General features: G+C 36.5%; 2 protein-coding genes across 2 annotated transcripts in view; one reads left to right on the top strand and one right to left on the bottom strand.

Moving 5' to 3' along the window:
* The window catches only part of NF1 (neurofibromin 1), a 293,561-nt gene that overhangs the window by 214,642 nt on the left and 58,913 nt on the right, over positions 1-20,006 (top strand).
* On the bottom strand, positions 5,872-16,288 carry EVI2B (ecotropic viral integration site 2B). The gene is made up of 2 exons (XM_017890920.1): positions 16,155-16,288; positions 5,872-7,744 (listed from the first exon to the last, which is right to left on the bottom strand). Exon 2 carries the CDS (start codon positions 7,721-7,723, stop codon positions 6,368-6,370), a length of 1,356 nt encoding a protein of 451 aa, XP_017746409.1. The 5' UTR covers positions 7,724-7,744; positions 16,155-16,288; the 3' UTR covers positions 5,872-6,367.

The following is a 20,006-nucleotide window of genomic DNA, read 5'->3' as shown; positions in this document are numbered from 1 at the left end:
TTTTTTTTTATTATACTTTAAGTTCTAGGGTACATGTGCATAACGTGCAGGTTTGTTACATATGTATACTTGTGCCATGTTGGTGTGCTGCACCCATCAACTCGTCAGCACCCATCAATTCGTCATTTATATCAGGTATAACTCCCAATGCAATCCCTCCCCAATCCCCCCTCCCCATGATAGGCCCTGGTGTGTGATGTTCCCCTTCCTGAGTCCAAGTGATCTCATTGTTCAGTTCCCACCTATGAGTGAGAACGTGCGATGTTTGGTTTTCTGTTCTTGTGATAGTTTGCTAAGAATGATGGTTTCCAGCTGCATCCATGTCCCTACAAAGGATGCAAACTCATCCTTTTTTATGGCTGCATAGTATTCCATGGTGTATATGTGAGATCTGAGAAGGGACAGACTGCCTGCTCAAGTGGGTCCCTGACCCCTGAGTAGCCTAACTGGGAGACATCCCCCACTAGGGGCAGTCTGACACCCCACACCTCACAGGGTGGAGTACACCCCTGAGAGGAAGCTTCCGAAGTTTATTTTCTTACAAGAGAAACTACACTAGAGGAGCCACCTTTTGTATAAAACTAATATTGCTCGAAAAGCGTCTGTATTTTAAAAGTCTGCAACATAGAAATTTATTGTTGATTAGGTACTTTATTGCCACTTTACTTTGAGGGTTCAGTTGAACTCTTAATGAGATTCTTACTGTGGATTTAGGAAACCAGCCATCAGTTGTAGTACTTAAAAGTAATATGTTAAAAATACTACACTCAGCAATATTGTGGAAATAGAGAATGCATTGACATTTCGAGTTCTGTTTAAGCTCATATATACACTGCTGCACTTCTAAAGATGTGACTGAGGGTCTATTTACCGACCACTTAAATCTCTTAATTTTAGGAAATCTCATGAAGTCAGTGTGGAAGTAGAGTTATGCATTTTCATTACACTTAACAGTACTTTGTTTGAAAGAAAGAACATGTTACTTCATTAATGGATTCAAATGAATTTGGGTTTAGGCTGTATCAAGTTTAGTTTCTGTTGCATATAATAGAAAATTCCAACACAGTAGTAGTGGCAGTGTTTCTCATTTCAAGTTTGGGGCATACCAAATTGCTTCATATTATTCAAAGATATTGTAAAATTCTCAAAAAGAAAAAAGGAGATCATTTAAACATATTTGAATTGTAACAGTCTCTTACACTTTTAGAAATTCTCATGAAATAAAATAATACTATATTACTGTTACTCAAAAAAAGAATATTTTTAAGAGGTATAAGTATTTGTTACAACTTATTTTAAGTAGTATTCAGACTCATTACATTTTATATTAGTCTGTCTAGGTCAGTAATGATAGCTAGTTAGGCAACTTTTACATTCTAGGTTAAGCAGTGAATTAATTTACATATTCTTTTGTGTCCTAGGATATATTACCCCAACATTGTGAAAGGTATCACAAAGCATCTGCCAGGGAATAACTATCCCACGCTAATCACTGGTTTCAGTTTTCCATTATTATAGATAACATTTGCTATGCTTGAGCGTCAGATATTGTTTATTTTTGGTAATATGGTTGGCTATTTAGAGTGATTTTCCTGCTGAATACAACTGAGAGTACTCAATATAGTATTTTAAAAGCATGAAAGAAATAACAACATAGAAATTACCAAGTCAAAATCCAAGTGAATCAGTTTCTTTGCCCACCTCCCTACTCCTTTTTTACTTTATGCCACTGGCTTGTTGCTAAAACTCAGTCAATTATTTCCTAAAATGTCTCTCATCTTGGAGTTTTCTCTTTGCCTCTTTGGGAAGATTTAATTCGTTCTTCTGTCCCCCATATTTTCTCTAAGTGGTTCCTGATATCATTGATATAATTGCTTATTTGCATCATCTCACAGTAATTTCAAAATAATACCAGTATTGACTGCTACAATTAGATTATAGACTACCGAATAAAGTTTAAAATTTTCTTCATAGCTCTGCTTGTTTTATTTTCCTAAAAGTGTAAATTCTGTGTTCTAATGCAGTGTGAAATAATTCTTTTCTCTATATTTTTGTATCACCAACTTGATATAAACTTTTAGTTCTCAGCTTTTCAGGATCACAAGTCAAAATTATATAACAAGGTATATTCAGATAAATCTTGCCTCTCTGTCTTTTCCATCCTGTTTCTTTCCTTCTATTAGTGACTTTTTATTAGCTTTTCATTGTATCGTTAACCTCTCTTTTTGAAAACCTAAAAAGATGTATTTAAGCATATGTATGGTATGTTCTTATCCCCCCTTCTAATATACAAGGTGACATATATACATACTGTTAGATATCTTGTTCTTTTTTTCTTACTGTATCTTATCACTCCATATCAGTATATAGGTATCTGATTCATTTTTTGATCCATAGTACTCCATTTGGGAATGTACCATGGCTTATTCAACCAGTCCCCTATTGGTGTACATCTAGGTTTTTTTCAGACTTTTGCTATTACAAATAATGCCACAGTGAATACCCTTGTACCTAAGTAATTTTATATGTTTGCTAGTAAACCTTTGAAAACGATTCCTTGGCTAACCTGGTGAAACCCCGTCTCTACTAAAATACGAAAATTAGGCCGGGCGAGGTGGCTGGCGCCTGTAGTCGCCAGCTAGCTCGGGAGGGCTGGGCAGGAGAATGGCGGCGAACCCGGGAGGCGGAGCTTGCAGTGGAGCTAGATCGCCACTGCAGCTCCAGCCTGGGCGACAGAGCGAGACTCCGTCTCAAAAAAAAAAAGAAAAAAAAAAAAAAGAAAACTGATTCCTACAAGTAGGATTGCTGGGTAAAAGGGTAAATGCATTTGGAATTTTTCCAGACATTACTAAATTCCTCTCCATTGATTATACCATTTTGCAGTCCCATCAACAGTGTAGTGGGGTGTCCAGTTCTATACAGCCTCACTGTATCCTTTGTTGTTGAACTTTGGGATTTATTGTCCATCTGATAGTCAAGTATCTCCGTCTAATTTTAAATGCATCTCTGTAATTATGAGGGGGAGTGTATGTTTTTACATATGTTTAAAGACCATTTAAATATTTTCTCCTGTAACTATCTTTTTTATGTTTTGCACTATTAAAAGTTGTGTTTTGGGTCTTCCCCTTCCCGCCCCATATTAGGAGCGTTTTAAATTTTAGAAGTATTAGCACTTTGTCTTGATTTAAGTTTTAATTTTTTTTCCAGTTTGCCGTTTATCTTTTGGCTTTGTTATGGTGAGGTGTGTGTGTTTGTTATGCTCACGTGCATGTGTATGACATTTAAAAATTTCGTATAATTTGATTTCCCTTTTTACTGCCTCTGGATTTTGAGTCTCAGCTAGGAAGGTTTTTTCCCACTTCCAGATTATAAAGGAATTCACTCATATTTTCTTCTATTACTTGGATAATTTCATGATTTATGTTTAGAACTCTGGTCCTTGGTGTTTATTCTAATGTAATGTGAAGTATGGATCAAATTTTCTCTTTTTTCCAGATGTCTATCCAATGCTTGTTTCCACTGATTTGATATTTATTTCTGGACTTTTTCTTCTGTTCCATTGATCTGTTTGTTTAGTCATATACCAGTACCACAATGTTTTAGTTATAGGTTCCCAAAGGTACTACTTTACCTTTTGATCAGAATTAGGTAACAACAACAGTTAAAAATCACCTGCATTGGATTCATTTGTGTCCCTCACCATTCACACCAAATAGAAGACTTACGTGATATATGTATGTTTCAGTGCATGATGTAGGTGCTCTTTGGTCCTATATTAGTGAAAAGAGTGTTGAACCAGTAGTCAGGGAGCAAACTCAGCTTTTAGTACCGCTTCTAAGCATGTCACTTACTTTCTCTGGTCCTGTTTTCTCAGTAGTTAGCAAACAAAAGGAGTTGAACAAAATGCTCTTCAGGATTGTGTCTGACTCTGGTTAATGCTGTTCTGGTTAAAAGCACCACTAGTATGTGGTGTGAACTTTAATCTACCTTTTATTCCCCTGTGCCTTGTTCTTTTGCAGTATTCATGAAATAGACTTTCTCTTCTGGATCTTAGTTCTTTAATCTTTTCTCTAAAAGATTTTTCCTTGTTCCAGCATTTTCTTCTGTCCTGTATTTATTAGTTTGTATCTCTTCCTGCTGATTAAGCAAGGATTGCCACTGTTTGGCTACTCAGCTTCCACTGACTTCATTGGGGAAAATTACATGCAGTTAAATGTGAATTATTCTTCCCCCAGCAAAGAATTTCTTTAAAAAAGGAAAAAAGACAACATAAAAACCCAGCTGCTGCCAGTAGTCTGTCCTGTTATACAAAGAACAGAAAGAGAAAAGCTCCCGTTAAAGTACTTAAAGATACCAGACAAGACTATGATCAACTAATCAGTTCCTGTTTAATCGGTATTTCCCTATTTTCCCGGTATTTCTTTCAGGAAAGAAGGTGGTAAAAAGGGACAAAAATGTGGAAAGAACCCATTAAGTAACTGTCATAAATGTAAAATGACAAGAGTTATGATGATTTAAGGCATGTCAAAGACTTGGCCAAGTATAAAAACATGTCTTATTTACCATAACAAAAATTCTTAAAATTCAAAAGAATAATAGGAAATTATCAACTCCAGATTGCTGCTGGGGAAATTAGCTTTAAAAGTACAAAGTTTGGGCCAGGCACGGTGGCTCACACCTGTAATCCCAGCACTTTGAGGGGCTGAGGCAGGTGGATCACGAGGTCAAGAGTTTAAGACCAGCCTGGCCAGTATGGTGAAACCCCGTCTCTACTAAAAAAAAAAAAAAAAACAAAATTAGCCAGGCGTGGTGGTGCACACCTGTAGTCCCAGCTACTCAGGAGGCTGAGGCAGGAGAATCACTTCAACCCAGAAGGCGGATGTTGCAGTGAGCCAAGATCATGCCACTGCACTCCAGCCTGGGTGACAGAGTGAGACTCTGTCTCAAAAAAAAGTACTAACTTTGAAGAATACATGAAAGAAACTTTTTAATGAGGAAGACAAAAGATGTAACGTAATATGACAGTAAGTATTATGCTTATTCAGGAAAAGAAGCTCAAGGAAGTGTTTCTACAGATTAAAAAATTAATGGTCAGTAAAGATGGCTTGAAAGATTTTAGGAAAAACATTGTACGTAAAATTCCTGTGTCCAAAACCCTACTGGTTCTTATTAAATATGGAGCTTTGTTAATGTCACGAATGCCAGTGCTATGAATAAATGCTGTGTTCTATTCTGAAAATCCCAGAACTCTGAGTGATTCTCCAAGACTGGGCTACCATTTTATTCTAAGTGCTTGTTTTCCCCTGGAGTTAAATGGGACTAATGAGGAAGAGGATGTGCCTATTGGGCAAAGGAGCACTTCTGCAGACACAGGCTGGCATCCCCAAAATCTCAGGCTGATGACCACTCTTGACAAAGATTGGGCCCATTCCTACTCTAATAACTCAGACTTACCAATTGTCAGATAATGGATAAAGATGAAATTCTGTATAAGAAAGGTGATTTAAGAGTGGATAGCATCAGAAAGTATAAGTTTAGTAAAAAGTTGCGAATCATCTGTGTTTTGATAGTCTTTTTTTCCTGAAAAAAAATCACCCAAAATCACCCGTATTTAGAATGAAACCATAGTCTTCTTTTCTTTTCTTTTCTTTTCTTTATAAAACTTGATTTTGTTTGGGTGTTTATAAAGAAGAAACTTTTAAAGATGCTAGTTTTAAAATTTGTGCCTCCCCACGACATGATAGGAAAATATTTACATTTAATGATGTATCCTCATATGTTTTTCAGGGTAAATGTCTTTAACCCAACCCTTCAGTTGATGTTTTAACATGTTTGCTTTACTCTTTATGATGAAACCAAGAAGAAAGTTTCTTTATTCTCAGACATGCATTTTAATCTCCCATTCCCACAAACTTGGAATATTTATTTAATACTTGAGGTATTAATTTAAAACTTGGAGTGTATACTTAGTCTCTTATTCCTCTCCACCCCAGTCTTTGAAATGGAAACATAAAAGTTTATTCACAATAAGTTTATACACAGCTTTTCAGGGAAAAAAAAACTGTACTGGGGTAATAATAAGTATATGTAGATTGTTTCAGAGGGATTAAATTATTGAAACATATACCATTTACATATGTAAAATATACTTTAAAGATAGGTACTATAATTAGTAAATAGATTACTGTTAAATAACTTTTTTAAAAAATGTTTCATCTATGCACATGGGCTCTGAGTAGATTTCAGATAGTTCCTGAATAAAAATCAAAATTGACTATCAGTTGCCATTTTGTATATGTTAACATATAAAGAAAAACAAAAGAGTCATTTGAGGATGGAAGATCAGCTAAAAAGCAAGTTGTAATATTTAAAACAGCTCTGCAGGTGGAGGTGGCAGAGATTCATTAAGATCTTGATCAGAGTTGGGAGGAATAGAGAACTCCTGACACTGGATCTCAAGGTTGGAATCTTCTTGATTTTTCGTAAAATCTACTGGTGGCATGGGCAAGTTAAGTGAGTCAGGCGGGGGTGGAAATGATTGTATTATCTCAGATTTATGATCTCCACAATCTTGATTGAGACAGTCCAGAGATGGAGGGAAACTAGTAGAATCATTTGGAAGAGGAGATACAATTGTCATTATGGGTTTGTCAGATTGGTTACTTTCCTGTCTTTCCAAATCCAGAAGGGGAGGTGGTGGAGGCAGATCTGCATCATCTGAAGAAGAAATAGCAGTTCCAATTGTTGATCCATCAGCACTATCTTCTGATGTAGCATTTACTTGATCTTTTGTTTTCTCTGTTTTGGGGTTGTTGGAGTCTTCAGTGTTTTCACTTGATTCAGACAACTTAATTTCTAAGTCATCTGCTAAAAGTGTGCTTTTGCTTGGTTTCCAGGGTGTAAGTGAAATGATTGATGTATGTTTTGTGGATGTTTCATTTTCTCTGATGTTATCGATACAAATGTCAGGGGTTTCTCCATCAGCAAATGGAGATCTACCTGCCCAATTTGGATCATTTAAAACTGGTTTCCTTAAGCATTTCCAAAGTACAATGATGATTATAGCTACCAACATGGAAGTCAGAAGTACACCAATTAGTATGGCAGCTGTTGAATTATAATTGTTTTTTTGTGGAGTTTGTTTGTTACTGGTAACATCTAAGATAAATCCTGGTGTACTCCTAGGTGAATTTTTGACAGTTGATATTGGTTGTGTAGATGGATTATGAACCGTTGGTGGTATTAGTTTTGTAGAAGGGATCTGGACAGTTGATGATTGTTGAGTGAAAGTGTAGACAAATGGCGTTGGTGGTTGTGTGGTAGAAGTATGGGCAGATGGTAGTTGTCTGGTAGAGGTGAACACAGCTTGCTGGGAGGAGGTGTTGGCCATTGGTGTTGGTTGTTTGGTGTTATAGGCAAGTGGTTGTCCAGCAGAAGTATGTGCTGCTGGTTTTTCAGAAGAGATATAGACAGCTGGTGTTGGTTGTCCAGCAGTGACTTTGGCAGGTGATACTGATTGTCTAGAAGAAATGTCGTTGAATTGCATTGGTTGACCGAAAGGATTCCCTGTTGTGTTTTGAGAATTAGCCAATACATGTGACATTAATGATGTGACTAAGGTAGGCTGTGACTGCTTCTCTGTTGTAATCGTCTCTGTCTTTGAAAAAAATGTATTGTTCAGGTGTCCACAAAACAAAATTAAGATGAAATATTTGGGATCCATTTCAGAATATTTCCTCCTTATCTATAGTGGGTTTAAAATGAAAGAGAAAGACAGTTAGGCGTCATTGGTGTCTAGTTAAAAATTTGACTTTTCATTATAATGCCTGGCATAAAGTAGGTAGACATTATTCCTAATTAGTAGTAGTTGATTAGTAGTTATTATGATTTAGACTTGATACACTGTAGGCTTGGTGTAACAACTCTTGGGTATACTCTAACCCATCATACAGCATTTTGACTTCATAAGCAGTGGTCTCTCTTCTTTTATTAATACAAGTTCTGCACTTGGCTCTGCTGCCCCTCTAGCTTCATTATATTTCAGTACTTCACTTCAGTCATACTTCTCAAAACGCGTAGGCTCTATATGCTGGATCCATGTGCTCTCTACCTTTTTTCACCATTTACTACTAGAAATATATTGATTCTCCTGCCTTGAAGAACACCAGTGACCATCTATTACCTAATCCAATTGTTTTTTTATTTCTTCTCTCCCCTCCCCTCCTTGACCACATTAGTCACTACTGTTCCTTCACTAATATTCAAGTAGCTTTTTGTAATCAGTCTTCCTTTCATGTTACTCTCACTAGCTCTTTTTCTTCTGCCTTCTAAATATGGTTAATTGATATTCAGTCCTCACCCTTACCTACTTCTCTTTTTTCCTGATTCTGTAAGATTTTAGTTCTCAGCTTTATGCCACAATTCCCAAACTTCTACCTCCAGTCTACATCTTCTTTGTCCTAATTCTATTTGTATGACTTCTTGGTGGATGTTTTTATATATATATATACACACATATATACACACACACACGTATGTATATATGTGTATATGTGTATATATATATAAACACATATATATATATCTCCATCCCACTATCAGGAAATTTAACATATTTAAAATGGAATTCATCTTTACCCTCACAACTGACTCTTCTTCCGACTTCTCTTTATCTGTTAATGGTACCATTAAGTTTCTTAGGCACAGACACAGAGTCTATTAGTAATCTTTGCAGCATCCTCAGTGTCTCTGTAGCATGGTAGCCTGATGTTAAGATTGCATATTTTTAAAGGATTCAATTCAACTCAGAGTCCTAGGCTTAAAATCCTAGAGTGATCTCTGAATCTGGTGGAATAAATTCAATCCAGTTGGTCAAGTAGTCCTGCTGCTGCTTTCATTCATTTATTGGTAAATGCCACATTTGTGTGGAGCCCTGTTCTAGGTTTAGGAGATTTAAAAAAATTAAAAAAAAAAAAAAGATAGTTACTGCCTTCAAGTGTTTCTGATTCTAGTGGTAGAAGCAAACAGTAAAAGCCAGGCGTGGTGGCTCATGCCTGTAATCCCAGCACTTTGGGAAGCCAAGGTGGGAGGATTTATTGAGGCCAGGAGTTCAAGAACAGCCTGGACCACATAGTGAGATCCCATCTCTAAATACAAAGAAGAAAGAAAAAAAACCTAAAAAATAATTACAATAATTTTTCTTTCTTTCTTTCTTTTTGGAGACAGTCTTAACTCTGTCGTCACCCAGGCTGGAGTGTAGTGGCGTGATCAGGGCTCACTGCAAACTTCTCCTCCCGGGTTCAAGTGATTCTTCTCCCTCAGCCGCCAAGTAGCTGGGATGCATCACTACGCCCGGCTTACTTTTGTATATTTAGCACAGACGGTGTTTCACCATGTTGGCCAGGCTGGTCGAGAACTGATCTCAGGTGATCCGCCCGCCTCGACCTCCCAACGTGCTGGGATTACAGGTGTGAGCCACCATGCCTGGCCCAATTACAATAATTTGATAAGCTTTCTCATAAAGGTATGCAGGAGAGGTACAGAGAAGTTAACCTAGCCTGGGAAGGCTTCAGTGAAGTAAAACTGGAACTGAATTTTAAAAGGTCTGTAAGAACTAATTAAACAAATTTCCAGCCAGGGAGAGCAACAATGTGGGCACAGGAAAATAAGGCACATATGAAAGTTTGGCAGGTAGGGCTTTTTCTGGGAAGTGGTAGATGCTAAAACTTGGAGAGTTAAGTTTCAGTTCTACTTCTCCCATCTAACTACCTATCTAACCATGAGAACTAGTTGCTTAACCTTTCCTGTTCTCAATTGCCTTTTCTCTAAAGTTAGGAGTTCTACTGAGACAATTTGCAACTTTTAGTATAATATACTTGTTTTGCACATCATCAAACACAATGGCAACCATTTGGTTATCTCTTAACATTAGAGAATAGAAAATCTTAGGGTGTTAGATATTGGTATACAAGATTAGAAACTATAGTTCTTCTCACTCATAAGCCTATATTTAGAGAGATTTGATGTTCTGTTGGAAGGTGCAGTAAAGGTTTTACAGATTACCTTCTCAGCGTATCTAAATAGTTTTCATTGCTTACTCCTCTACCACTTGGTACACAGTGAAGATAAATGACCCTATTTTAGTAGAAGAAAAGGTATGTCATTTTTTTTTCCTATACGAATAATTTAAGTCTAAATTTTAAAACAGTTCTCCTTTGAACTCTCCTGCACACTGCTGAATTAATCTTAAAAGCATGCATGATCAGGTTACTGCTCCCTTGCTTGAGGGTTTTCTCTTTCTATTAAGATAAAACTTCCTTTTTTTTTTTTTTTTTTTTTTTTTTCCTTTTGAGACAGAGTCTTGCTCTGTCACCCAGTGCAGTGGCATGACCTTGTCTCACTGCAACCTCTACCTCCTGGGTTCAAGCAATTCTTGTGCCTCATCCTCCCGAGTAGCTGGGGGTACAGTAGGCATGCACCACCACACCTGGCTAATTTTTGTATTTTTAGTAGAGACAGGGTTTCACCAAGTTGTCCAAACTGGTCTCGAACTCCTGACCTCAAGTGATCTGTCCAGTTCAGCCTCCCAAGATGCTGGGATTACAGGCGTGAGCCACCACGCCTGGCCTGTTAAGATAAAACTTCTAAATTGAATTTTCTTCCTTCTTGCTTGAGTTAACCAGTCTAGATTCACATATCATGACTGAAACTTCTTATCCAGCCAAATGCATCCCTTTCCCACCTTGCATACTTTCTAAACACACGCTTTCCCCTGCCAAAACAGACACTTTTATGCTGTTTTTTACCATGCTCAATGGTGTTTTTTTTTTGTTTTGTTTTGTTTTCCTTCTTCCAGACCTAGCCTCTTCCTCTTTCTGGCTGCATATCTGAATCTGTCCTCATCTTTCAGACCTCAGTTTAAATTCCCCTTCTTAACCCAAGTTCTCGGTGACTGACTACAGCCCAAACAGATCAGTCATTTACTGAATTCCCCCTAGCTCTCATTTATTGTTTTTAATGGTTCCTTACATAATTCATGTATGTCCGTCACTCACACTTCTATTCTCTTAAGTAACTGTGTTTATTTTTTATTACTTTTCACATTTTCTTATACCTACTTCCCCGAACAAGATTATAAAGAACCTTGAAGAAGGCAGAAAGGAGAAAGAAAAATACTTATCTAGAGCATACTATGTGTTATACTATCTCAGCTTTGCATACTTTATTTCACCGAATCTTGACTTTATGAGGAAGGTAAGGGGATCTTTTATTTACAGATAAAGAGACAGCGTCAAATGAGTTAAACAGTTTGCCTGATGTTATACCACTGTAAGTGACAGATTGGGAGTTTGTACCCAGGGCCACCTGATTCCAAAGCATACGTTCTTCTTACTACTCTTTATTGCCTCATGTTTTTAGGTTTTGATTTCTTTGTAGTATAATGCCTTATATATTAGGAGTACAGTAAGCATTTAACCTGTATTGGGCTTCTTGATTCCTTTCCATTTTATTTTTTTGCTTTTTACTAGTACTTCTACCAGAATATAAGCAGAGGCAGTGAAATCTAAATTAATAAATTCTGCTTTTTATCCATTTTGCAAAAGATTTAAAAGGGAAAACGTGAACACTTTTGGCACAGATATAGGGATCTGAATCATCTTTAGATGGTCATCATCCATGCAGTTCCTACCCATTATTCTTATAGATTACAAAAAAAAAAAGGGAGGGGGCTTCTTTAAAAAATGGAAAAAATTCTTATTCTTCTGAATTTCATTTTTAAAATGTGTTTTAATACTATCCAAAGCATCAGAAAATACAAGCCATGAATTGTCTTTAGCCAAAAATGTTTCCTCTTTTGTGACTTTGCTTAAAATAAGGAAACCATACGGTTCCTCTTTTCAGTTAGCTGAAAAAGGAATTAGAGAAGGAAAGAGCCCAAACCGGAACATAATTATAAATCCACGTTAGTTTGTAAGATCAATTTTGATAGGCTCCTATCCTCTAATGTCAGTAGTAAGCTGGCGGAACCCTCCATGTGTGAGATTTTCACTTGTCAGTTAACGGTTATGGCAATATTAAAACCAAATTCCATTTTTTGCCTATCCTAACACTTTCTACCACTCTTCAGTTAGCTTTTTATCCTCCTAGGATCTGCTACATCAGAATACTAGAAACTGTATTAGAATTCTATGATGGCAGTTCAGCATAGTCCAGAGAAGGAGGAGAAAGATTTAAAAGAAGAAGAAATAGGGAATATAGTAGTGGAAAAAACTGACTTTTTTCTCAGAGGTAATGAGGCCAGTGTGTGGAAGGTTATTTAGCATACACATTTTAAAATATGTAAGTGGTGTGTACCTGAAATACCAACATTTTTCTGTAGGGAAAGGACAATATTGGGCAGGGGAATAAAAAGGAGAAGAAGATTTAGAGTAAGATAAAAGGCAATGCAAAGAAATACGAATAACACAAAAGAGAAAAAAAAAAAACTCTAGGAAGCAGCAAACAGAAAAGAGGAAGGTCAATTGACTAGAGAAGATACAGAAAAGAAGAAAAGTTAATAAACAGCTGAAAAAAAGCAGTGGTTATATAATTAGCAAGAAGGCAGTGTAGATGATTGAAGCAGGCAAAATGAAGAAGTTGGGGGTGGGGGGAGATGATTGAAGTAGATGAAAGAAGCAACGGCAAAATGCTGCTCTGCCGTGGCTGGCCTGTGTTTCTGAGTGTAGGGAGGCAGTAAAGAGGAGCTTGCTTTCTAAAATGGAGGACCAGAATGAACCATCCGTTCAAATTCATTTACCTTTCATTTCAGGCTCTCCTGTCTGCTGTGAGTATCCTTACCATCCTTTCCCCCACCTTTTTTTCCTGACACTATCCAAAAGTATACCTAGCAATACTCCAAAGAACCCGCGTACGTGTGTACATTTTATATAGAGTTTTTCTAGAAATCCCTTAGTCTTGCTGCTCAAGCAAATACCAAATTTGTCAGCCCTCATATGCCAGTATTTTACTCATTATTATAGGCTGGCACTTTGATGAGGTTTAAATCTGTGATTTTGGTTCTTTTTCTTTGCTGAATATTTAGAGTATTTTAAAAGAAAACATAAATGTAACTAAACATTTTAAAGATAGTTACAGTGAAGCAAGATTCCCCATGTATAAGACATGTTCTTTTTTTTTTCTTTCTTTCTTTCTTTCGGAGACAGTCTAGCTCTGTCACCCAGGCTGCGGTGCAGTGGTGCAGTCTCAACTCAATGCAACCTCCGCCTCCTGGGCTCAAGCGATCCTCACACTTCAGCCTCCCTAGAGAAGCTAGAACTGCAGGTGCGTGCCACCATGCCCAACTAATTTTTGTGTTTTTTGTAAACATGGGGTTTCACCATGTCACGCAGGCTGGTCTTGAACTCCTGGACTCAAGTGAACTGCCCACCTTGGCCTCCCAAAGTGCTGGGATTATAGGCATGAGCCACCAAGCCAGGCCATAGACATGTTCTTATAAATATAGTACATAAGTACTTAAAGGGTCCAGCATTTAAAATTGATGCTGTTAAGTTGGATATGATAGGAAGTATGCCATTGTCTTTTAAAGAGAATCAGGATTTGGAGAGTATGTCCTAGACAAAAGGCAAATATAGATAGCTGTATCAATTACTTTGATATAATAAAAGTTGTGATGCAAACATAATAGATTAAAATTTAGCAGTAGTATTATCTCTGACTAGTGAAGTTTTGAAACGATAAAGGAAAAAACCAGCCATTCTGCATCTTGAGGAAGAGTGGAAAGAAAAATTGATCTTCACCTACAGTAGGAAGTATTTGATGACCATCTTGTATCGTGATAGTGACCATTTACTGAGCACCCACCAAAGGTTAAGCAGTGTCCTATTTTAATTAGCTAGGTGGTGGTTTTTTCATCCTGCAGATAAGGAAACTGAGACACCAAGATCTTGGGTAACTTGGCAGTATCACAGCTCTAAGTAGTGGCACTAATACAAAAATCATGCTAATCTTGTGCCAGAATCCTTTCTTTCTATCACATTTCACTATATGTGCTATACTGTCTTTCATAGAAAAGTTATGAAATAGAAATGCTTTATGAAGGAAGGAGATGTGAGTTGGCGGGAATTATATGTAAAGTAATTAAAGTAAGTTTACTGAAAATTTTTTTTCTCCTTTTTTTAGTTTATTGAAAATTTTATGGTGATTTTTTTAAAGCTTGGATGTCGAAAGGCATCAGATTTATATTTCTCAATTCAAACTTAATCAGAATTAAAGTTCCCTTCTAAATAGAATTATGTAGGAATTAGCTGGAAAACACAGGCACTACTAGTAAACTTTAGTTTTGGGAATAATCCTTTAAAAACATGTATGGGGCCAGGCGCAGTGGTTCCTGCCTGTAATCCCAGCACTTTGGGAGGCCGAGGCGGGCCGATCACTTGAGGTCAGGAGTTTAAGACCAGCCTGACCAATATGGTGAAACCCTGTTTCTACTAAAAATACAAAAATACAGGCATGGTGGCGGGTGCCTGTAATCCCAGCTACTCGGGAGGCTGAGGCAGGAGAACCTCTTGACCCTGGGAGGCAGAGGTTGCAGTGAGCCAAGATCGTGCCACTGCACTCCAGCCTGGATGACAGAGGGAGACTCCGTCTCAAAAAAAAACAAAACAGCAACAAAAAAACAAATGTATGGGATTCTATGATGACAAAAACACACCGTAAGGATTCATGGGAAATTTTTTAGTTTAATTTTATGAAATATGATAGTGAAAAAAATTTAATAAGATTTTATGACTTAATATGCATAATGAAATAAACTAAATATTAGAAGCAGAAAATACATAGACAAGCCTAATCTGAAAAGAGATAAATATCTTTATTTTCTGACTTCCACAATAATTACTTGGAAGAAATCCTTCTAAGAGAAAGTCATGAGTATTTATTAAGTGTTGAAATGGGATATCACCCTCTATGAACATATTATTCCCTAAAATTACAAGTGTGTGTAAAATACTCTTTGCAGTTTTTATTTGCCCATTTTACCCACAGCAAGCATCTTTTGTGCATATTAACAATTTTCTATTGTTTATTCTTTGGGTTTCTTCTATCTTATGCTATGTTCCAAAGTCTCATAATATGACATAAACACATAGGTGATATTAATATATGCATGCATGTTTGACTATTGACTAACACTTTTGGCTTAGTAAGCTTTCAAAATGAACCATAATGTTTTCATGTCATCATTATTAAGTATAAAAATCTATATGTAAAAAATAAAGCATGTATAATAATAATGAAGCACATATAATAATAATAATATTAATCAAATAGCACATCTGATTTCTTTTTCTTTCTAAACTAAGTGAAGGTGACCATTCTTACTATGCAAACTAAAGGGGATACAAAAATTTTAATTTATGGATTATATTATGTACAGGAAAATTTTATAAAAAGTACCTTAGAACTTTTAACAAGTAATATTTTGGAGGTTATAAATTCAGTCATAGCCTGTGGAATCTAGTTATGTTTCTAACCCTTACCTTTATCTGCCATGACCATAGTTTATTTTTAATTATAAAACTAAGGTTAACAAATATGACTATGGCTGGAGGCAGTGGCTCACTCCTGTAATCCCAGCACTTTGGGAGCCAAGGTGAGCGGATTACCCGAGGTCAGGAGTAGGAGACCAGCCTGGGCAACATAGTGAAACCCCATCTCTACTAAAAATACAAAAAAATTAACCAGGCGTGGTGGTGGGCACCTGTAATCCGAGCTACTTGAGAGGCTGAAGCAGGAGAATTGCTTGAACCCAGGAGGTGGAGGTTGCAGTGAGCCGAGATCATACCACTGTACTCCAGCCTGGGAGACAGAGTAAGACTCCGTTTCAATATATGTCTCTGTGTGTGTGTGTGTGTGTGTGTGTGTGTGTGTGTGATTAAATAAACTTAAAAGGTCTTATACAAACCTAGGTGAAAATGTTTTTCTGAGGCAAGCTGAACACTGAGTATTTTTTAATTCTAGGCAACAAAACCACAAAAACCTGTTATAGACATCTTTAGATTGATTATCAGAGTTTAAGTTTCAAACACTAATGACAGTTTTTAAAATAAATTTTATATAAAGCAAGATCAAACCAAATTGTGTGAAAATTTTCTTACCTCAGCTGTTAACTTCTTTTGCAGAATGCTAAATTCTTGTTCTAACTGCACATTTTGGTGATTTGACTAAGAAAGGAAAATGGGTGGTTCAATTCAGATTTAAAATGTTCCTCTAGCAAACTGAAATAGCTTCTGTAGAAAAAGAGGAAGTTTATCAATAGCTGGTTCCGGAAGTGCAATAAACCACAAAGTGACTAAGAAATATATTACTTTAACAGAACTTATTTTGAAATACATTTTGGAGCCCTATGATTTGAGGGCTTTTAATTAATCTATGTAAATAAATATTTGAGATGCTCTAGTAATATGATTATATAAATTAAATATTTAGGATGGAGTCCTGAAGAGAAAATTACATGTTCTAAGAAGAAAAGCTGCCATTTGGGTTATAGTGAGATTTCTTCTCATAAGAAGTGAGTGATGTGTTCTGTTTACTTGTATGACCTTAGGCAAGACTCTGCACTTCTGAGTCACCATTTCTTCTTCTAAAGGAATATTTTATTGGGTTATTGTGAGGATTAAATAAGATAGCATAATATAACATGTATAAATGCCTCACCCACTGTAGGTAACCACTGAATGTAATGTTATTTCCTCATAATATAAAAAGTCCAGGGTAAAAGTATAATTACATTATTTTGCAAATGACAGGATTTCATTCTTTTTTATGGCTGAATAATACTCCATTGTGTGTATGTACCATATTTTCTTTATCCACTCATCTGTTTATGGACACTTAGGTTGCTTCTAAATCTTGGCTGTTGTGAATAGTGTTACAACAAATATGAGAGTGCAGGTATCTCTTTGTACTGTTTTCCTTTCTTTTGGGTATATACTAGCAGTGGGATTGCTGGATCATATGATAGCTCTATTTTTAGTTTTTTGAGGAACCACCAAACTGTTCTCCATAGTGGTTGTACTAATTTACATTCCCACCAACAGTGTACGAGAGTTCCATTTTCTCTACATCCTTGTCAGCACTTGTTATTGCCTGTCTTTTGGGTTAAGCCATTTTAACGCAGGTGAGATGATGTTTCCTTGTAGTTTTGATTTGCATTTCTCTCATGAGTGATGTTGAGTACCTTTTAATATGCCTGTTTGCCATTTGTATATCTGTAATTAAATTATTTTGACCAAATATTTTACTAATGACTTTTGAGTTCAAGTTCACAACCATTTATTTAGTTGCCCACACAGTAGTTACTTCTTACTTCTCAGTGGAAAATAAAATAAATTGGGGATCACTTTTTAAATAAGAATTTAACTAAAATTAACTTGTTACTAAAGGGTAGTGAGGAGATGGGGAGATGGTGTTACCAGTTAATTAATGGGTACAAAAAACAATAGAAAGAATGAATAAGACCTATTTGATAGCACAACAGGGTGACTATCATTAATAATTATATGTTTTTAAATAACTAAAAGTGTAATTGGATCCTTTGTAACACAAACGATAAGTGCTTGAGGGAATGGGTACCCCATTCTCCATGATGTGATTATTTCACATTACATGACTGTATCAAAACATCTCATTACCCTTTAAATATATACACCTACTATGTACCCACAAAAATTTAAAATACAAAAAATTTTGAAGTTAACTAAACAAAGTATATTGAAAAGAGTGAGTCCATCTGAATAAAAATTTCTTTGGGTAAGTCACCTTTCCTCTCTTGAGAAATGGAGATCATAATTCCTAATTTATAAGCTTATGGTGGAATTAAATAAATGTAATGTGCCTTGCATGGTGCACATTATAGTAGATATGGAATGTGTTAACCCATGCACTGCTTTTTCCTGGTCACTGCAGGAAATACAGGTTATTATGACCTGGTTCTTTTTTTTTTTTCTTTTTTTTTTTTTGAGACGGAGTCTCGCTCTGTCGCCCAGGCTGGAGTGCAGTGGCCAGATCTCAGCTCACTGCAAGCTCCGCCACCTGGGTTCACGCCATTCTCCTGCCTCAGCCTCCCGAGTAGCTGGGACTACAGGCGCCCACCACCTCGCCCAGCTAGTTTTTTTTTTGTATTTTTTAGTAGATACGGGGTTTCACCGTGTTAGGCAGGATGGTCTCGATCTCCTGACCTTGTGATCCGCCCGTCTCGGCCTCCCAAAGTGCTGGGATTACAGGCTTGAGCCACCGCGCCCGGCCTATGACCTGGTTCTTAACTTCAAGGTACTTACAGCTTGGTGCAAAAAGAATAGATTTTTTTTTTAACGGGCTCCTACTATAAAGCATAATATACTCAAATGCTATATAAAGCTTTTGATTCACTGATTTTTGGAAGTATTGTTGTTTTTAGAGACAGGGTATTGCTGTGTTGCCCAGGCTGGTCTCGAACTCCTGACCTCAAGCAATCCTCCTGCCTCAGCCTCTCGAGCAGCTGGGACTACAGGCACATGCTACTATGCTGTCTGGCTGACTTATTTATTTATTATAAAGATGAGGCTCTTACTTTGTTGTGCAGGCTGGCCTTGAACTCCTGGCCTCAGGTGATCCTCCCACCTTGGCCTCTGAAGTGTTAGGATTATAGGTGTAAGCCACTGTGCCTGACCTGATTCATTATTTTTAAATCTCTGAATTAAGCTGGTGAACTGTAATACCCAGGGATAGGGAGTGTGTTTTTGTTCAAAACTAAATGTCTTTTAAATTTTGAACTCAAAGGTATCTTACCTACGATTTTTAAATACCTGTCATTTGGAAAGGAACCACTTCTGTTTGTTCAGTAACTATCATTGGATAGTATCATTCTGAGAATATATGTTTAGTAGCCAAGATAGTAAGTGGTGAATTTTAAATATTCTTTTAAATATCCCTGTGGTAGAAGCTGTCTGGTGAGAAAATGTTTGACTAGTATGTTGAATATGAAAGTAATTTCCTAGTTTTATAATGATACTAATTTCTTTTAATTTTCTCTGACAAGTATTTATTTACGACCCTTGATTCAAGGAGTGCTTTGTGTTATTACTGGATGTGTTGGTGCACAATCTCAAATTTTCAATTTTTGCACAGAATGGGAAGTCTGTCCAGTTTCATTTCTAATCTGGGTCATTTTTCCGCTCAAAAGATAACCTGATTTCAGTCACCATAACTGGCATGAATATTCTTATGCTTTCCTTTTACTTTGTTGACACTTAACTTTGGAATAATATTTTATGATTTCTTATTTAGAGAATAGATTTGGTTTTACAAATTACTAATAAATTGATAATAAAATGATGCTTTATTTTTTTCCTCTCATTTTAATAATACCTAGACGTTTGAATTTGATGACCAAGAGCAGTTATCACCTTGAGAGTTACGTAAAAATTACCAATGCCTAGAGTTCACCCCATTCCAGTTGCATCAGAAGGAAGACATGGGGATTAGGCATTGGTGTTTTTAAAAAAACTTTTCAGGTGATTCTGACATGCAGCCAGGGTGAGAAACACTAGCTTAGAACTAAGGGAGAGTAAGGTTGTAGTCATACTTGGGAAAAAATGTATAAAAAATATTTTTTAAAATGGTTAGTATATTGGCCAAAATAAATGCCCAATAAGGGATGAGTTTTTGAAATGCGGCCTGATCTTAGCCCTGTGTTAATTTCAGTAGATATTTGGAAAGTCTGTCAAACCAATTTTTGTAATATATTTAATTGAAGATGGGGGGGGTCTCAACTTAAATGTAAGTCATTATTTTACTTGAAGCCAGTTTATTGAAAGGTTAAATAATAACCTGAAGTATCCAGTTTTCCAAATTTGAACATACACACACACACACACACACACACACACACACACATGCAACCCCCCAAATCAATCATTAGGCTACTTGGCATCCTTGAAGTCCAAATATTAATCAACCCTTGAGTACTT

The sequence above is a fragment of the Rhinopithecus bieti genome, unplaced genomic scaffold (assembly GCF_001698545.2).
Source record: "Rhinopithecus bieti isolate Rb0 unplaced genomic scaffold, ASM169854v2 scaffold_19652, whole genome shotgun sequence".
NCBI lineage: Eukaryota > Metazoa > Chordata > Mammalia > Primates > Cercopithecidae > Rhinopithecus > Rhinopithecus bieti.
This window is presented reverse-complemented; position numbering and strand designations above follow the sequence as displayed.

Bases quoted from the DNA above. Each gene is read 5' to 3' on its own strand.
- EVI2B (XM_017890920.1), bottom strand. From the start codon at position 7,723: ATGGATCCCAAATATTTCATCTTAATTTTGTTTTGTGGACACCTGAAC.